General features: G+C 40.2%; 1 protein-coding gene across 1 annotated transcript in view; it reads left to right on the top strand.

Annotated features, from left to right (window-relative positions):
* Positions 1–18,942, top strand: part of LOC126215102 (uncharacterized) — an 83,329-nt gene that overhangs the window by 22,308 nt on the left and 42,079 nt on the right. The window contains exons 4-5 of the mRNA XM_049941752.1: positions 1,209–1,519; positions 16,310–16,498. Of these exons, the coding sequence (XP_049797709.1) occupies positions 1,209–1,519; positions 16,310–16,498 (500 nt within the window). The remainder of the gene's footprint in view (positions 1–1,208; positions 1,520–16,309; positions 16,499–18,942) is intronic.

Genomic DNA, 18,942 nt, shown 5'->3' with positions numbered 1-18,942 from the left:
TTGATGTCATACCCATATACCCGTGTTTTGTCTCCTGTTATAATCTTCTTTAGAAGTTCTCTGTCATTGTCAACTTCGTGCAGCAATTCTTGAGTGATGTCTGCGCAACATTAATTTTGGTCAAAATTCAACACTTTCAGAACAAACTTTGCTGGTACATGTTTCATGCCCAAAACATCTGAAAAAATTTCTTGGCATGAGCCCAAGGATAAGCCAACATAACCAGAAACCTCTCCAGTGGTGATTTGGTTATTTTCCAGAACCATATACTTATTTCACATTTTTGTCAGTAGTTGGTGTGCTAGGGCATCTAGAGTGGTCATCGTTTTTGTCTTCTCGACCTTCTTTGAAATGTTTATACCACTCGTAAACTCTTGCCTTACTTATAGTACAGTCACCAAAATGCACAGTCAACCTTTTGAATGTGATGCTGTGCTTTATTCAATTTTTCAAGCAAAATTTAATGCAAATTCTGTGATCCATCTTTTTCAAAAGTAAAAATTCACAGAGCACTCGGAAATATGTATAACCTTTTCAACTGTCAACAGTGAACTAAATATTCAGAACAGCAGAAAATGCAAACATACATCAAGAATGTGTGTGTAAAAAAAAAAAAAAAAATGGAAATCAGATGGATAAATCCCACGGAATTAAAAAAAAAAATACCTGTTACTTTTTAACCACACCTCGTATAGCTTTAAAGGAGGAGCTGTAAAAACACTTGTACTCTCAATTCTGTGTTTCTATCAGATAATAAGTAGAAGACCTGCTGCAGTTGCAGCATAATGATTGAGAAGACAGAACAATATCACACGGCCTAAAGTGGAAAATGAAGAAAGTATAACTAGATCTGAAAACAGACTCTCAAACTTAAGTACTTTTAACACAAAACTCAACTAACTGCACTACTGGGGCAGCACAGCTACAGAGTATTAAATGGAGGTACTTGACTTACATGAGAGTATGGGGTTGCAAAATTTGCTTTCTTTGACATCCAATTCTACCAAAAATATGCATGCGTCAAACAAAATTTTGTTAAGTCTCTTAATGAAAATAAGGATTAGGCACAAAAAAAAGATGTTAAACCATTCATATGGAGATGTTCAAACTTTTAGCACAGAGCAGGCCACTGTGTCTGCATCTCGAGGAGAGACTAGGATCTTGCACTTTTGTGTTTGTATAGCTGGGAAATTGTGGTCTGCTTGCAGGAGCTGAAGAACTTAGTTGAGCAGTGCCCCAGAATAAAATCGCTGAGGGTACCCTGTGAAGTGATGAAGACTGAGGAATCAGTAGAGGCACTGTCTGGTTTGCAACACCTCCGTGTGCTTTGCCTGGGACAGCACGATTCCAGCATTGAAACCCCTCTCGTGCTGCGACCATTGGCTTATAGCTGCCCAGAGCTAGAAGAAATTGACTTCATGCATACCTACATCAATGTGGAAGACCTGAAGTTCTTCCTGTATGCCAAGAAGAACACCCTTAAGACCATAGGCATAAGGTGGACATTAGCCGGTAATAGGTGAGTATTGTATTTCTCCTCATACCATTGTATAGCTGCTCATCGAGTCGAGTCTTGTTTGAAAAGTGTTCAGAACAAAGTGTGACTGCACATTAGAAAATTGATGAAATGTAATGTCTACTGATCCCTGGACAGATAAATAATTGATGAATGAATGCCAAATGGAGAAGCTAAAACTTGTTCTTTACACCAAATAATTGTTGATGCAGTGACTTGTGAGCCCCTGTGTGCATCAGCACGAATAACAAATTGTAAATCGAGGAAAACACTGTTTATAGGGGCTCTGTATGGTGTGGTTGGATGTCTTAATTGTTGGCTAAATTACAGTCCAGGGGCTAACCAACACATCTGTTGCATTAACCCTAAAGAAACTCAGTGAAATAATGTTCAGTACTCAGTGATTTTTAAATTGTAACCGATGATGTTTATTTTTTGAAATGAAGTACCATTTATCACAATTAATGACTGTTCATTGCTGCAGTAATACCTTTCTGAGCATGGGCTTAAAGAAAGAACAGTATTACACATCATATTAATTTCTAAAATTCTTCAAAAATGGTTCCTTAAGCTCAGGTCTAAATTTAAAGTTCCATAATTATGAACTAACAAAATTCCAAGTGCAGACCACTCTCAGAATTACCGGCAGGAAAGTTTTTAATGCTTAGGCTACGTCACTTAACCTGAAATATTCAAAGTCCACATATTGAAAATCCTTTAGAGCATTCACTAGCGACAGACACCACTGATAAGTCCACAATGCAACCAGCTCTCTTGATGCAAAAATTTCAAGTCTCAGGAATGAAAATACTTCAGAATGTTCACTATTGACACATGTGCAAATTCCAAATCTGTGACCAAATACTTAGAAATATTCAGATTCATTCATTAGGTGACTTACTGCCACACATACTTCCAGTCTCCTCTTCTTCTTATATATACAATCGTACTACTGCTGTCTTTGCAAGGTATTGGAATGTATGGTCATGTGTGATTGGTTTGGTGGCTCATTTCTTGGAATTTATTAACTATTGCACAGTGTGGGTTTAGGGCATGTCATTTTGGAGTTGACCATCTCGTCAACTTGTCAACCCATGTGATGAATGATTTTCTGCGGAAATACCAGACTGCGGCCATGTTTTTTGATTTGGAGAAAGCCTATGACACCTACTGGAGGACTGGTATCCTCCGTACACTCTACACGTGGGACTTTCGAGGTGGCATGTCTTGTTTCATTCAGGAATTGACTGAGTTTTCGAGGTAGGTGTGGATTCTGCCTTGTCGGGACACATTTATCCAGAAAAACAATGTGCCTCAGGGTTCCGTCCTGAGTGATCTCCTCTTTGCTATTGCCATTAATCCTATTATGGTATGTCTCCTGCTAGGGCAGCTCTGGCTCCCATTTTGTGGACAATCTTGCCATCTATCACAGTTCTCCACGGATTTGTCTCGTTTAGAGGTGCCTTTAGCAATGTCTCGATCATCTTTACTCGTGGAGCATTGACATTGCCTTTCGCTTTTACACTGATAAAGCTGTTTGTATGAATTTATGGTGGCACAGTGGGTTTCTTCCGTTGTCTTTACATCTTGCGCCTGTTGCTTTTCTGTTTGTTGGAACTACGAAATTCCTGGTGCTCGTGCTCAATAGGAAACTTCCTTGCTCTTCCCATATGTTTTACCTGGCTGCCTGCTGCACGTGGTTCCTCAGCGTCCTACGTGTCCTCAGGACTACGTCCTGGGGAGTGGATTGGGCCCCTCCTTCCATTTGTACCGGTCCCTCGTCCGTTCGAAACCAGACTGTGGGTGTTTCGTTTATGCATCTGCACGTCCATCTGTATTATGCTGTCTCAATACAATCCACAATTGTGGCACCTGTTTGGCCACTGCCGCCTTTTACACTAGCCTTGTAGAGAGTCTGTATGCAGAAGCTGCCAAACTACCGTTGTCGCACTGCCACGATTTTCTCCTTGGCAGATATGCGTGCTATTTGTCTGCCGTGCCTGGCCACCCATCCTATGCCGCCTCCTTCAGTGACTTCTCTGGGCTGTATCCTTCTTCTCTGTTACCTCCTGGAGTTTGTTTTTGGCTGTTGCTCCGGCAACTTAACTTCACGGTACCCCCTGCCTCTTTCCCAATGGGTGTGAACCCTTCACCACCTTCACTTCATGTGGTTGTTTGTGTTCACCTTAGACTTCATTCGTTTCGTAAGGACACTACTCGAACTTTGTTCTGTCACCGTAAGTTTCTCGGCCTTCGTACGGAACTTCATGATAGTATTATTGTGTACACTGATAATTCTCGGCCTGACCGTGGCGTCAAATGTGCCTTTGTCACTGGCTCCGAAGATTTTTGGTATCGGCTTCCTGAACGCTGCTCTGTATTTACACTGGAGCTCTTCGCCTTGTATCGGGCCAAGCAGTACATCCAGCGACACGGGCTTTTCAATTGTCTTTTGCTCCGACTCTCTCTGTGCCCTTCAGAGCCTCTGCACTGCACATCGTCCATTCCTTAGTGCAGCGGGTCCAGAAAAGCTTGCACATGCTCACTCATTATGGAGCCACCCTGGTGCTTATGTGGGTTCCCGGTCACGTCGGTCTGACGGGAAACGAGGTAGCTGACGCTGCTGCCGAGGCTGCAGTCCTCGTATCTCGGCTCGCCAGTTCTTCTGTTCCCTTCGATGATATCTGTGTTGCCATCTGTCAGCAGGTGGTGTCACTTTGGCGTTACCACTGGTCTTCCCTTCACAGGAACAAGCTCCAGAGAATTAAACCTCTGCCAGTGGCTCGGCCAACCTCCTCTCGGCCCTCTCGCCGTGAGATCATTTTAGCTAGGTTGTGTCTTTTTAGACATCATCATCTATTAAGTGGTGATCCCCCAACACTTTGTGCTCATTGTCCTCAACCTTTGACAGTTTGCTATTTCCTGATAGAATTTTTTTTTTTTTTTTTTTTTTTTTTTTTTTTTTTTTTTTTTTTCTTAAATCCACTTACATTCTAATTTATGTTTGCTGTCTGAGTTATTGGCCGTTTTAGCAAATGAAGCGTGGTCTGTCGATTGAATTTTACTTTTTATCCATTGCAGCAATATCGCAAAGGACATTTAATCTTTAGTCCAGGGCCTCCATTGTCTTTAACATGTATTTTATGGCCTTTTGTCCAAGAGAAAGTACCTTTTTCTTTAGCTGTCGTCTGTTGATTGGTCTTAACGTGTAGTTATTTTTAATTCATTTTTTGTCATCGTGTTCTATGATTCTGACATGGACGTGTATGACCTTAGTTGTTCTTGCACCCTAAAACAAACAAAAAGAAACACAAAAAATTAAAGGAAAAGTAGATGCTAGGCTGACATTCATTGAAAGAATCCAAAGGAAGTGTAATTCATCCATGAAGAAAGTGACTTGCAAAACACTTCTTTGACCATTTCTTGAGTACTGCTGATCAGCTTGGGACTTGTACCAGGTTGGATTAGTGGAATAGATAAAAATCCAGTGAAAATTGATGTGTTTTTTCCATGGGATTGTTTCATTGGTGTGAGAACATTAAGAAGATGTTTAACAAACTCCAATGGCAGATACTACAAGAAAGGCATGTGCATCATGGAAACATTAACTATTGAACATCCAATAGTACATTGCAGGAAGCTGAGCAACATATTACTTCCACCCACATACATCTCTTGAAATGAACACAATGAAGAAATTGGAGAAATTAGAGCTAGTAAGTGGGTTTACAGACAGTTGTTCTTCCCATCCACCATTAACTAGTATAACATTTATCTTCAACTTTTGTTGTCCTGTAATCCTCACTTGCGTATAATATTAAGGTATGTTGATAATTTCTACTTTTGGGCCATCTAATTACAACTGAGTGAATCACAATTTTCATGCCATACGCATTTCATCTTTATTCTTTGCAAGGCATCTTCAGTGGTGTAGGATATATACATATTTTTACTACATAGTGTACATTTTGAGGCAACATGTATATAGGTTATTAGCAGTTCTGGTGGTTGGCTTTTCTATCGTGCAATAATATTTTTTTAAATTCTGCTTACAGATTCCGTGGATGATGTTCTGTATGTGTGTTTTTGTTCCTTTTTTGGCACTGTTCTTTGTCTTATTATTGCTATTTGACGTCTTGTTTTCCTCACTTCACAGCACTAGGAATTGGTTTGTGCTGCTGACTGTCAAATGTTATTGCCAACTTGTGAGTGTAATTTTTGAGATACCTGTGAAGTGTGTGTGCATGTGCACATGAGAGGAGAAGGCATATATATGTAAGTGTAATAGGGAGCCTGTACTGATGTGTGTGTGCTCGTTTATCCCATGTTTGTTTTCAGCAATGGATTTCTGGGTCTAGAAGTTTTCTTGCATCTGTGTAAGGTATTTGTCATGGTTGTTCATTCTGATTATTTTCATATCTTGTTCCATGTTTGTAGGATGGTGGTATGGTGTTTAAAGTGCTTTGCAAATGTGGAACAGTTTGTTTCATACTTAAAACACCTGATGTTTCCTTTGTACAGTGTTTTAAAATTCCTGCATGTCGTGCCTGTGTATATTGCATCACAACGTTGACATTCAAGTTTGTATATTCCTGATCCCTGGAATTTGTCCCTCTTGGTGGGCTAAGTTTGATTGGAGGGTTTGCACAGTTTTATATGCTGTTTGGAAGCCTTGTTTCTTTAATATGTTTGCAACTCCATGTGTTAATTTATGCATGTAAGTTATAGTGTACCATTGGCTTCTTTTCTGTGTGATGTCATTATGTATGTGTGTTGAATGTGTTTGAGAGTTAGCGTGTAATCTGGAAATGTTGTTTTGTTTTGTATTTGTGTTTTTATTTTTAATTGAGCCTGTGTACTACATGTGTGTCATATCCATTGTTCCTAACTATTTATATGATTGTACTCATTTCTGTTTCATAGTTTCTCTTGTTGAGTGGGATACTATTTAATCTGTGTAACATATGCCTTAGTGTTGCGAGCCTCTGGTTGTGGGGATGATTAGACATGGAATGTATTATTGTGTGTGTGGCTGTAAGTTTTTTGAAGACGTTAAGTGTATGTTTGCCATTTTCTTTTATTATTGTTATGTCAAGAACATTTGTTTTCCTTTTTCGAGTGTGAATTTTATGCTCTGGTGTGCTTTGTTGATTTCAGAGTGGAGTTAATCTTTTTTATTCAGTTGGTTCATCTACCAGACAAATAATACCATCCATATATCTGTACCATGATTTTCTAGTTGACTGATAAAAATGTTTGCTAATGTTTGTGATATTGGGTATTCCATGGGCAGTTCATTACTTTGCAGAAAGTATTCATTCTTGAACTATAAGTATCAACATACCATAATAATATAAGGTTTTTGTTTAAGAAGAAGTGTCTAAAGATATTTTATGAGAAATCAAAATGCTGGCTGCAAAATGGCCTTTACAAACAAGAAAATTGGGGAAAATGTGGGTAAATGTCAAACAAAATGGTTTATGTTGGTTCAAGAGATTTAAATGCTGCTTCACTGATAAATGTGCATTTCAGATGTGTAATACTGTGTTAAAATTGTGTCTCATATATTAAGTAGATATGAACTAAAATAGACGGATTCCGGGAGGTATTTCATTTTTTCCACATAATCTTAATATGTGTGTGTTGTTTATTTTTACTAGATGTCAATGTGAAAATAATGAATGGACATGTTGATTAAATTAAAATATTTATCATTATGTTCAGTATAAGTTATGATTCCCATGTATCCCTACCCAGCTTGTTTTTTGCATTAAAAGTTTACGTCAAATCTACATCTTTGTAAACACTCGGCAACCCACCATACAGTGCATGTCAGAGGGTACCCTGTACCACTACTAGTTATTTCCTTTCCCCTTCCAAATATGCCTCTGTATGAGACATAGTTTCTCCTATCTTATCTTCGTAGTCCTGAGGTGAAATGAATGTTGGTGGAAGTAGAATTGTTCTGCAGTCAGTCTCAAATGCCAGTTTTCTAAATTTTCTCAATATAGTTCATCAAAAAGATCACCTACTCCTCTCCATGGATTGCCATTTGGGTTCTTGAAGCATCTCCAGAATACTTGCATCTTATTTGAACCTAATGGTAACAAATCTAGTGGCCTGTCTTCAAAACGTTTCAATGGTTTCCTTTAATCGGACATTGTGCAGATGCCAAATCCACTAGCAGTACTCAGGAATAGATCACACAGTATCCTATATATAGTCCCCTTTCCAAAGGAAACATGTTTCCCGAAAATCTTCCAATAAACCAAAGTGGACCTCTCACCTTCCCTATCACAATCCATACATGCTCTCTTATTTCATATTACTGTGCAATGTTGTGCCCAGATATGTGTCAGGCAGGATACTGATACTTTATTTGAACATTACAGGTTCATTTTTCCTACTCATTCACATTAACTTACTTTTTCTATGTTTAGAGCTAGCTGACATTCACCAAACCAATCGTAAATTTTGTCGAAGTCTTCTTGTATCCTCCTACAGTCACTCAATTTCAACACTTTGCCATACACCACAGCATTGTCAGCAAACAGCCACAATTGCCATCCACTTTGTCTGCCATATCATACATTTACACAGAAAAAAGTACCAATCCTATCAAGCTTCCCTGGGGCACAGTGTAGGGTAGGCTTATCATATATTTAAAGGGTAGTTGCAGATTTGATTTTTATTACATAAAATGTAAGAGCCCAAAACTTTATTGATATAAACAAATATTATTTTGATTTTCAATTTACAGTGAATATAAGTAGTAACTGTTATAGTCAGTGACAGTGTTAATGGCCTCTGGCTGTGCAGCTCATAAGGAATACTGCGTTGTCGTCTCAGCTGAAAGTGCAGAGACAGATGCAATAGCAGAAGTTTAACTCCTGCCCCCAATGTCTGGTTCATTGTGTATTAAAAACCATTTTGTCATAAACTTACTAAGTGTACCTAATAAGTATTGAGAGAGACATTACAGAGAATGTGTATTCAATCTTTCCCAGCCTTAGCGACATGAAGAGAAACCATTGATACAGATTCTTGCACTGCAAAATGGATTCTATAATAAACTGCACCTTAAAGAACAGATTACAGCTTTAGTTGCCTCTTACTTTATTAATGAAACAACCAAACAATCAGTTTTAAAATATCCGTAGCAGGATGAACAGCATTTTAAACAAATGTTGTTATAGTCAGAATAACGAAATAAGTAAAGCAGAATTTCTATTGAAGAACAGGTTATGCTCTGAACCGCTATCTAGTGCAAGACAGCTTGATAAGAAAGTAAATGTCCCATGAAAATTACAAAATAAATTCACATTCCATTCATATAGCTCTTTATTCGGATGTTTAAACATTCCTGCCTTCAGAATTGGAGTTGCTGGATGGGGGTGACAGGGTGGTGATGTCTGAAAGACCTATCCAAGAAACAACAATGTCAGCTTCTTTAAATGTAGTATTTTTATCTGCTACATATCTTTTCACCTGTGCCGAGACCAGTTCTATTCGATTATAATGACAATGATATGGAGGTACTAGTATCGTCCTGTGACAATGTTGCAGAGCTATGGAATCAATTTCATATTTTTTGCCACTGTTGTTGTTGTGGTCTTCAGTCCTGAGACTGGTTTGATGCAGCTCTCCATGCTACTCTATCCTGTGCAAGCTTCTTCATCTCCCAGTACCTACTGCAACCTACATCCTTCTGAATCTGCTTAGTGTATTCATCTCTTGGTCTCCCTCTACGATTTTTACCCTCCACGCTGCCCTCCAATACTAAATTGGTGATCCATTGATGCCTCAGAACATGTCCTACCAACCGATCCCTTCTTCTGGTCAAGTTGTGCCACAAACTCCTCTTCTCCCCAATCCTATTCAGTACCTCCTCATTAGTTATGTGATCTACCCACCTAATCTTCAGCATTCTTCTGTAGCACCACATTTCGAAAGCTTCTATTCTCTTCTTGTCCAAACTATTTACTGTCCATGTTTCACTTCCATACATGGCTACACTCCATACAAATACTTTCAGAAATGACTTCCTGACACTTAAATCTATACTCGATGTTAACAAATTTCTCTTCTTCAGAAACGCTTTTCTTGCCATTGCCAGTCTACATTTTATATCCTCTCTACTTCGACCATCATCAGTTATTTTGCTCCCCAAATAGCAAAACTCCTTTACTACTTTAAGTGTCTCATTTCCTAGTCTAATACCCTCAGCATCACCCGACTTAATTCGACTACATTCCATTATCCTCGTTTTGCTTTTGTTGATGTTCATCTTATACCCTCTTTTCAAGATACTCTCCATTCCGTTCAACTGCTCTTCCAAGTCCTTTGCTGTCTCTGACAGAATTACAATGTCATCGGCGAACCTCAAAGTTTTTATTTCTTCTCCATGGATTTTAATACCTACTCCGAATTTTTCTTTTGTTTCCTTTACTGCTTGCTCAATATACAGATTGAATAACATCGGGGAGAGGCTACAACCCTGTCTTACTCCCTTCCCAACCACTGCTTCCCTTTCATGTCCCTCGACTCTTATAACTGCCATCTGGTTTCTGTACAAATTGTAAATAGCCTTTCGCTCCCTGTATTTTACCCCTGCCACCTTTAGAATTTGAAAGAGAGTATTCCAGTCAACATTGTCAAAAGCTTTCTCTAAGTCTACAAATGCTAGAAACGTAGGTTTGCCTTTCCTTAATCTTTCTTCTAAGATAAGTCGTAAGGTCAGTATTGCCTCACGTGTTCCAGTATTTCTACGGAATCCAAACTGATCTTCCCCGAGGTCGGCTTCTACTAGTTTTTCCATTCGTCTGTAAAGAATTCGTGTTAGTATTTTGCAGCTGTGGCTTATTAAACTGATTGTTCGGTAATTCTCACATCTGTCAACACCTGCTTTCTTTGGGATTGGAATTATTATATTCTTCTTGAAGTCTGAGGGTATTTCGCCTGTTTCATACATCTTGCTCACCAGATGGTAGAGTTTTGTCAGGACTGGCTCTCCCAAGGCCGTCAGTAGTTCCAATGGAATGTTGTCTACTCCGGGGGCCTTGTTTCGACTCAGGTCTTTCAGTGCTCTGTCAAACTCTTCACGCAGTATCGTATTTCCCATTTCATCTTCATCTACATCCTCTTCCATTTCCATAATATTGTCCTCAAGTACATCGCCCTTGTATAGACCCTCTATATACTCCTTCCACCTTTCTGCTTTCCCTTCTTTGCTTAGAATTGGGTTTCCATCTGAGCTCTTGATGTTCATACAAGTGGTTCTCTTTTCTCCAAAGGTCTCTTTAATTTTCCTGTAGGCAGTATCTATCTTACCCCTAGTGAGATAAGCCTCCACATCCTTACATTTGTCCTCTAGCCATCCCTGCTTAGCCATTTTGCACTTCCTGTTGATCTCATTTTTGAGACGTTTGTATTCCTTTTTGCCTGCTTCATTTACTGCATTTTTATATTTTCTTCTTTCATCAATTAAATTCAATGTTTCTTTTGTTACCCAAGGATTTCTACTAGCCCTCGTCTTTTTACCTAATTGATCCTCTGCTGCCTGCACTACTTCATCCCTCAAAGCTACCCATTCTTCTTCTACTGTATTTCTTTCCCCCATTCCTGTCAATTGTTCCCTTATGCTCTCCCTGAAACTCTGTACAACCTCTGGTTCTTTCAGTTTATCCAGGTCCCATCTCCTTAAATTCCCACCTTTTTGCAGTTTCTTCAGTTTTAATCTACAGGTCATAACCAATAGATTGTGGTCAGAGTCCACATCTGCCCCTGGAAATGTCTTACAATTTAAAACCTGGTTCCTAAATCTCTGTCTTACCATTATATAATCTATCTGATACCTTTTAGTATCTCCAGGGTTCTTCCATGTATACAACCTTCTATCATGATTCTTAAACCAAGTGTTAGCTATGATTAAGTTGTGCTCTGTGCAAAATTCTACCAGGCGGCTTCCTCTTTCATTTCTTAGCCCCAATCCATATTCTCCTACTACGTTTCCTTCTCTCCCTTTTCCTACACTCGAATTCCAGTCACCCATGACTATTAAATTTTCGTCTCCCTTCACTATCTGAATAATTTCTTTTATTTCATCATACATTTCTTCAATTTCTTCGTCATCTGCAGAGCTAGTTGGCATATAAACTTGTACTACTGTAGTAGGTGTGGGCTTCGTATCTATCTTGGCCACAATAATGCGTTCAGTAAGCTGTTTGTAGTAGCTTACCCGCGTTCCTATTTTCCTATTCATTATTAAACCTACTCCTGCATTACCCCTATTTGACTTTGTATTTATAACCCTGTAGTCACCTGACCAGAAGTCTTGTTCCTCCTGCCACCGAACTTCACTAATTCCCACTATATCTAACTTTAACCTATCCATTTCCCTTTTCAAATTTTCTAACCTACCTGCCCGATTAAGGGACCTGACATTCCACGCTCCAATCCGTAGAACGCCAGTTTTCTTTCTCCTGATAACGACGTCCTCTTGAGTAGTCCCCGCCCGGAGATCCGAATGGGGGACTATTTTACCTCCGGAATATTTTACCCAAGAGGACGCCATCATCATTTAATCATACAGTAAAGTAAAGTTGCATGCCCTCGGGAAAAATTACGGCCGTAGTTTCCCCCTTGCTTTCAGCCGTTCGCAGTACCAGCACAGCAAGGCCGTTTTGGTTATTGTTACAAGGCCAGATCAGTCAATCATCCAGACTGTTGCCCTTGCAACTACTGAAAAGGCTGCTGCCCCTCTTCAGGAACCACACATTTGTCTGGCCTCTCAACAGATACCCCTCCGTTGTGGTTGTACCTACGGTACGGCTATCTGTATCGCTGAGGCACGCAAGCCTCCCCACCAACGGCAAGGTCCATGGTTCATGGGGGGGGGGGATTTTTGCCACTAATCTTAATGAGCTCCAACAGCTCGGCTCTTGTGTTTCAATATATTGTATTTTATTAATCTACAGCTATGAAAGACTATCACATTTTATTGTTTGCATGATAATGAATACACAAACAATGAATTAAACTTTGAACAAAGGCTGGGATTCAAACCTACGTCTTGTGCTCATTAGGCAGACGTGATAACTGTATATATAGTTGAGACTTGATATGTCTGTGGAACATGTAATTTCATAATATTTGTATATAACCTATGCATGAGGTGCAGGCAGGATTATCCCCATTTTGTTCAGTGCTAAGGTGCTCTTCCAGTGCTGGAGAACCTCCGCAGTACTGATAAGAGTTAAGGGAAACGTCAAGATTGGCTGAGGCATGAATTGGAGTTTGTAGTGGGACGGGAGACGTACTGAGGTGATCTACACAGCTGTGTTTGCCGCAGTGCCATGGTGGCACAGGGGTTAGCGAATCTGCCTAGTGAGCAGGAGATCTGGGTTCGAATCCACGCCTTGCTACGGGCACAACATAAAAATTGCTGTACAAGTGAACTTTCGGCCAAAAGTCCATCTAACATAGAAAACACACACACACACACACACACACACACACACACACACACACACACACACACACACACATATATATATATATATATATATATATATATATATATTCATGCAAGCACAACTCTCTCACACTACTACTGTCTCTGGTCTCGGGGCCAGTCGTGTTTGAGATGAGATTGCATGAATGTGTGTTTTTCTAAGTTATAAAAAGGCCTTTAGGCTGGAAGCTCAAATGTATAGCAGTCTTTTTGTTGTATGTATTTACAATCAATTAGGTACTGTGAACTTCCTGAAAATCTTTAAAGGATGTCGTCAGTAAATGAATGGCGGATATCCAAGAAATTGTTGCTCCTTAATACACATTGCTTGTTAAGCATCTTATCTGTGGCTTTTTTTCAGGTGAGCACAAATTTCCATCTCTTCATAAATGTCCATAAATTTTCCCTTTTTCATTTTATGAAGGATTAAAAGGTTGTTTCTGCTACTGTGTACCTTGTGCATATCTTGCACAAGGTGAGCTGCAATTAACTGTTTTTTCCTTTTAATTCTGCGTGTTCATCATATTGCATTTCAAACTTTCTCAATGTGCCTGATATTGCTCACTTCAGTCACAGCAGTGAATTTGATATACGCCACTGTTCTCGTACACGTTGTGTGTTGTGTTAATGTGGGGTATTAAAAGGTGTAAAAGTGACACTTGACCTTTAGTCATTGAAAGGAAAGGAAAGGAAACAAATTATTTTTTATGTAGTACCCTATTTTGTGTCAATTGATGCTATGTAGATTTTGTCATCCAGCCATGGAGAAACTAAGATATTAGTCTTACTTAAGTTTATGATTAAGGTGTTCATTGTGAACCAAACCATCGCTTCCTGAAGGATGTTTTAGTCTAATAGTGTGTTCATGGTCCCTATAGCAGTGACACTTAAGGTGGTGTTATATATTCTCAGATTGCTCACCCAGTATTGCTTCCTGGAACACTAATCATTTGTTCATTCTACGATTCGAGGTTTATTTGAACTTGAGACATAGACAGCGTAAAAACTTAATCGGTATATTGTATTAATAAACTTGCTATACTGTTCAATTCTCTTCATGTTTATGCCATCAGAACTGAACTGTGTAAATTAGAGACAAAGCTTCAACTAATGTGTCCTCAGTTGTATTATACAGCTGCTGTGTATCTGCAATTAGCAGCTTAATATTTACATGATTGCAGTGGTATTCATCAAAGAAAATATTTTTACATGTATGTGCCAAGCCCTCTTTGTACTACATTATTACTTTTCACACACTTTTATTGCAAACACTGTTGCTTGCCATGTAGTTATCAGAAATTTTAAGTCTCTGACTGTAGATATTTAGGCAATTTGTACAAAGAGCCAGCCTTTCACTCTGGGGGCCTGGGGGTGAATCCGCCGGGGTCCCGACACACCTATTGTAGTTTCATGAAAAGACATACTGGGAACAAACCTGTCAACAGCTGTTAGTTTGCATACAGAAAGTCTTTTACAAATTGTCGGCCCTGAAAAGGGCCTCTTTTTTTTTTTTTTTTTTTTTTTTTTTTTTTTTTTTTTTTTTTTTTTTTTTTAGCTAGGACATTGTTTACTTAAAGCAGGTGCTCGAACTGGCGACCCTCTCACGTGGCACAAGCTTGGTAACGTCGAACGGTGTTATGCTGAACTCTTTCAAAGATTCCTGGCATTGCCCTGATGTGATTGGTGGCATGTTGAAAGCGATCCATTAATGCCTCTTCGTTTCTAGGTGGTTCGTGTCCAGGTGGGTGAACTAGAACCTTGAAGAATCCCCACAGGAAAAAGTCCAGTGGCGTGAGGTCTGGTGATCGCGGGAGCCATATCCTACACGCACCTCTGCCAATTACCTGGCCATCAAAGAGTTCATTTAAATATCCACACGCAGCACAACTGTTACGTGCGGGTGCCCCATCATGCTGCAACAACGTGTAGCCTTATCTCCAGGGGAACATCTTCCAGCAGGCTGGGTAAAGTTTCTTGCAAAAAGTGGAGGTAATTTGTCCCGGTAAGTCGAGGAGGTAGATGGACCGGCCCTATCAGATAGTCACCCCCCCTTGCCCAGTAATGATTTAGAGTGCTGTAAAGGCCATCCTGATGGAAGGTGCACTCGTCGATAAACAACACAGTGGCGTGGAAATTGGGATCTTGTGCAACACGTCGCAAATACCACTGGCAAAACCCTAGCCTGTGTTCATAATCTGACACAGGATTTAGGTCTTGGACAGGGTGGAAACTAAATAGATGCTCGCTGTCATCCCTCAAAACCTCCCAGACTAACTGATAAGTGACCCCCATGTCGTGTCCAACCACTCGAGTACTTGTTGTAGGCGCTTCCTCGAAGTGCTCGAGAACAATCTCTTCAAATGCAGCATCCCGTCGTATTTGAGGTCTTCCAGCATCACCATGATATTCCACTAATGAGTATGTTTCTCCAAGTCACCGGTGAATTGCTGTAAATGTTTACGGGTGTGGGTGGTGTCTTGCTGGGTACTGTTCCCCATACAACCGTTGAGCTCCATGTGCATTACCGTCGGCTAGTCCGTGAACAAAAACCATATCACGTTGTTCTTCAAACAAATACTGTGCTGCCATGCTTACTGTATGACTAAATCGCAAGTGACATACGTATGCTCTGAAGTGAAGCTTACGTGTGAATGCCTCTGATGTGAGGTGGACACAAATAGCAAGACCTATTCGACACGTGTACGTATCACGTTGGGGCTGCGACAGGGCGAGGGACATTTGTATGTGTGAACTGACAACCGTAGCACTGCCTGTCAACCAACTAATGGCAACAGGGCAATCCCACGGCCAATCGGAGCATGTGGAACCAAGTTTCCATAGTTTAAAAATGGTGTGTCTACCTACACAACATTAGTAATTTTAATTCCTACTGGCACCAGCTATCCAGGGTTAAAATTTTGTGACACAATTTTTCTCCACTGTGTATATTGAGGAGTGAATGTAAGAATGTCAAAAAGACCTCCAGGAGAGATAAGTTTATGTTTATCACGCAGTATTGATACTGCTGAACACAGAATATTTGTGTTAATATAACTTGTTAATGACTGGTATAATTTCTAAGAAAATTATTATGGTAATCGTATAGATCTCATATTTCAGTTGAAAATGACAATAGTCACAACTGAGCATGGTTATGTTTCAAATACAAGATTAGCACTGTTAATTTGGCATTGTGATATGTGGTGCACTATTTCTTCGGACTTCTGAAATGTGAGAGGTGGTAAATAAGTGTGTCGAGCTGCATTTCTGTTGAATAACAGGTGCGTCCTCCCAGTGCTTGCGTCCTATGCTGTCAGCTTGGAATGTTTGAGGCTTTACAAGTTCATTGTCTCGACCGTGCCAGCAACAGAGGTGGAGAATTTTACTGCTCTGCTGAGGATGAAGAACTTGCAGGAACTTACAATGACGGCCATAGAGCCATTTCCTGGCACAGTTGTTCTGGCATTTAGGTAAGTTCTATGGTGAACATACACTTTTTTTATTATTAATGCTTAGTCTTGTGGGAATATGACTGGTTAAAATTGCTAGGGCCAGTCTTGCATACATATTCAGTCTGTCTTGTAGTTTCAATAACCCTGCATTTAAAGTTTCCAAATTACATTCAGAAAAAGTCAACAATAGAGGGAAACATAACCCATTCGAATAATTATGTAAAATTTATCTTGCCGGTGATTTTTCTTAGAAATATAAACCAAATATGTCGTGACTTGACACGAATAAAACCGATATTGTTAGAACAATCTACACGTGTGTTCGACGTCTCGTATCAAGCCACTGATTCAGTTTCAGCAGATTGGGTACTTATACTACGTACTGCGAATTTTAAAATTTTCCAAGTAACTTGAATGTTCATACAAAATTTCGGGCTTGCAGCTGGTTTTTGTTGAATACATCCCACGATATTTCAACTGAGCACCTCTCAGTCATCCTGATGTTAGCCATCGAGGACTGCCGAAAACACCCTCCATTCCAAAATACGTAGCGTGCTGTGAGTATTCTGCACATGCATCAACAAAGTTGACAAACAGATCACACTACGTGAGGGCAGTGCCCTCAGTAACAGAACTGCAGAACTCGGCTGTCCTCTGCATTACCGTTGGCTGTGGCTGTTGGCACACTTTGTTGTCTTCAGTTAGAGGAAGTCGTGGGGATGGTAGGGCTCTGTACACTGTACAGCTGATAGCCACTATCACGGGACATCAGATTTTCCACCAGGCATATTTCCATAAGAACTGCACTACAAAATCTACAAGAGAACCTTCATGTAGTACTAAAGGCTGACTAATGTAATGCAGCCATTTTGTTAACTCACAGAGTGTACAATGATAAGAGGGAAGGTTCTGCTTAGTGACTTTGCCTGTAGGAGGATTGTTCATGACCTTGCAGGACATGTGCAATTGAAAACTTCTGCACTCTTGAATTCCTTCTCCTTACCTCAAAGAACATTAAGAGGTTAAGACCACACTTTTGTGTACCACGAAGGCTGTGTAGCCTTCGAAATATTGATCGAGGAACTCTACTTTCACATCCAGTAGTAAGCAACATTAGAGTTCTTCCATCTGATTTAGCCCACCATATAGCTACTTTACTGAGACAATTGGTAGGCAAGTGCTTACATCACATCATAACTCAGCTGCCTTTATCAACAAACTAGCAGCTCTCCATTGAAGCACTTTGGATTGTTTGTTTAGCTTTGATGTGGAATCACTTTTTTACAAAGATCCCTCTTGCAGATTCTTTGGCATAAATTGGTAATAAGTTTTAGGTGGACATCACTGCTCTGTTTTGGCATGCTCTGTCCTCAACCTATTTTATGTTCGACCTAAAACATTTTGAACAAACTGATGGTGTCTCGATGGGTAGCTCTGTCTCCATCAGGGGCCAACATTTTTATGGAGGATTTCAAGGAGAGAGTTTTTGAATCAGCTGCCCTTAAACTTTAGACGTATGTAGACGACATTTTCATTGTGTGACCTCGTGGAGAAGAGAAGTTAATAGAACTTCTGCATCACCTTAATGCCATTCCCAACAACATTCCATTCACTATGGAAATAGAGAGAGAAAGAGAGAGAGAGAAAGAGAGAGAGAGAGAGAGAGAGATGGTTGTCTGCCTTTCTGGGATATCTCGGTTAATTGGGAGAATGATGGCTCTCTGGGGGCATTCAGTTTATCTTAAGCCCACTCATACGAAATTACATTTACATGTATTGAGTAGTCATGACCTGTTGCGAACCATGATTGTGCTAAAAACACTTCCACACAGAGCTCACACAGTCTCAAATGAAGATAGTTCTCCTAAAGAGCTTGCCCACCTGAAGGCATTGTTAAGAAGAAATGGATATTAGCAAGCCACTATCAGCTAAACAAAGAATCAAGAAGTGCATAACGAGGAAAGCGTGCCAGTAAACTCTTCAGCTTTCCTTCCTTTCATGATCAACATTCCTTTCCCAATCGCAAGATTCCTCCATAAATTTTGAGTGTGGACTACTGCCCACCATTTAAGATTGCAGTCCTTCTGGGATCAGTGAAGGACAGTTTATCATTTTGAAAGGTCAGAATGTACAAAACACCTTGCCAGTGTGGTTGGCTTGCAGAGGTCAGACCACATGCACCAAGACAGAATGCTGTACTGAACATGAATGCTTCTCATTCCATGTAGGCTTTCACGGCCGGCGTCTTCATCAGTAAACACTTCTGGGCTAAGTTGCCGTGGTCGATCTGTAGAACTTCTTCTCCCTGACGTTTCGTTCTCAACTACGGAGAACATCTTCCGAGGTGAGTCAACGACTGGCTGCTAGGAGCTGGGGCTGCCGCTTATATGGATATCGTAGGGGGCGCCACCACACATCGACGCCACGTGACGTGTGGTGGCGCCCCGTACGATATCCATATA

Source organism: Schistocerca nitens, chromosome 12, assembly GCF_023898315.1.
Source record: "Schistocerca nitens isolate TAMUIC-IGC-003100 chromosome 12, iqSchNite1.1, whole genome shotgun sequence".
Classification (NCBI taxonomy): domain Eukaryota; kingdom Metazoa; phylum Arthropoda; class Insecta; order Orthoptera; family Acrididae; genus Schistocerca; species Schistocerca nitens.
Note: the sequence above shows the minus strand (reverse complement) of the source record. Positions and strands in the feature narration are given on the sequence as shown.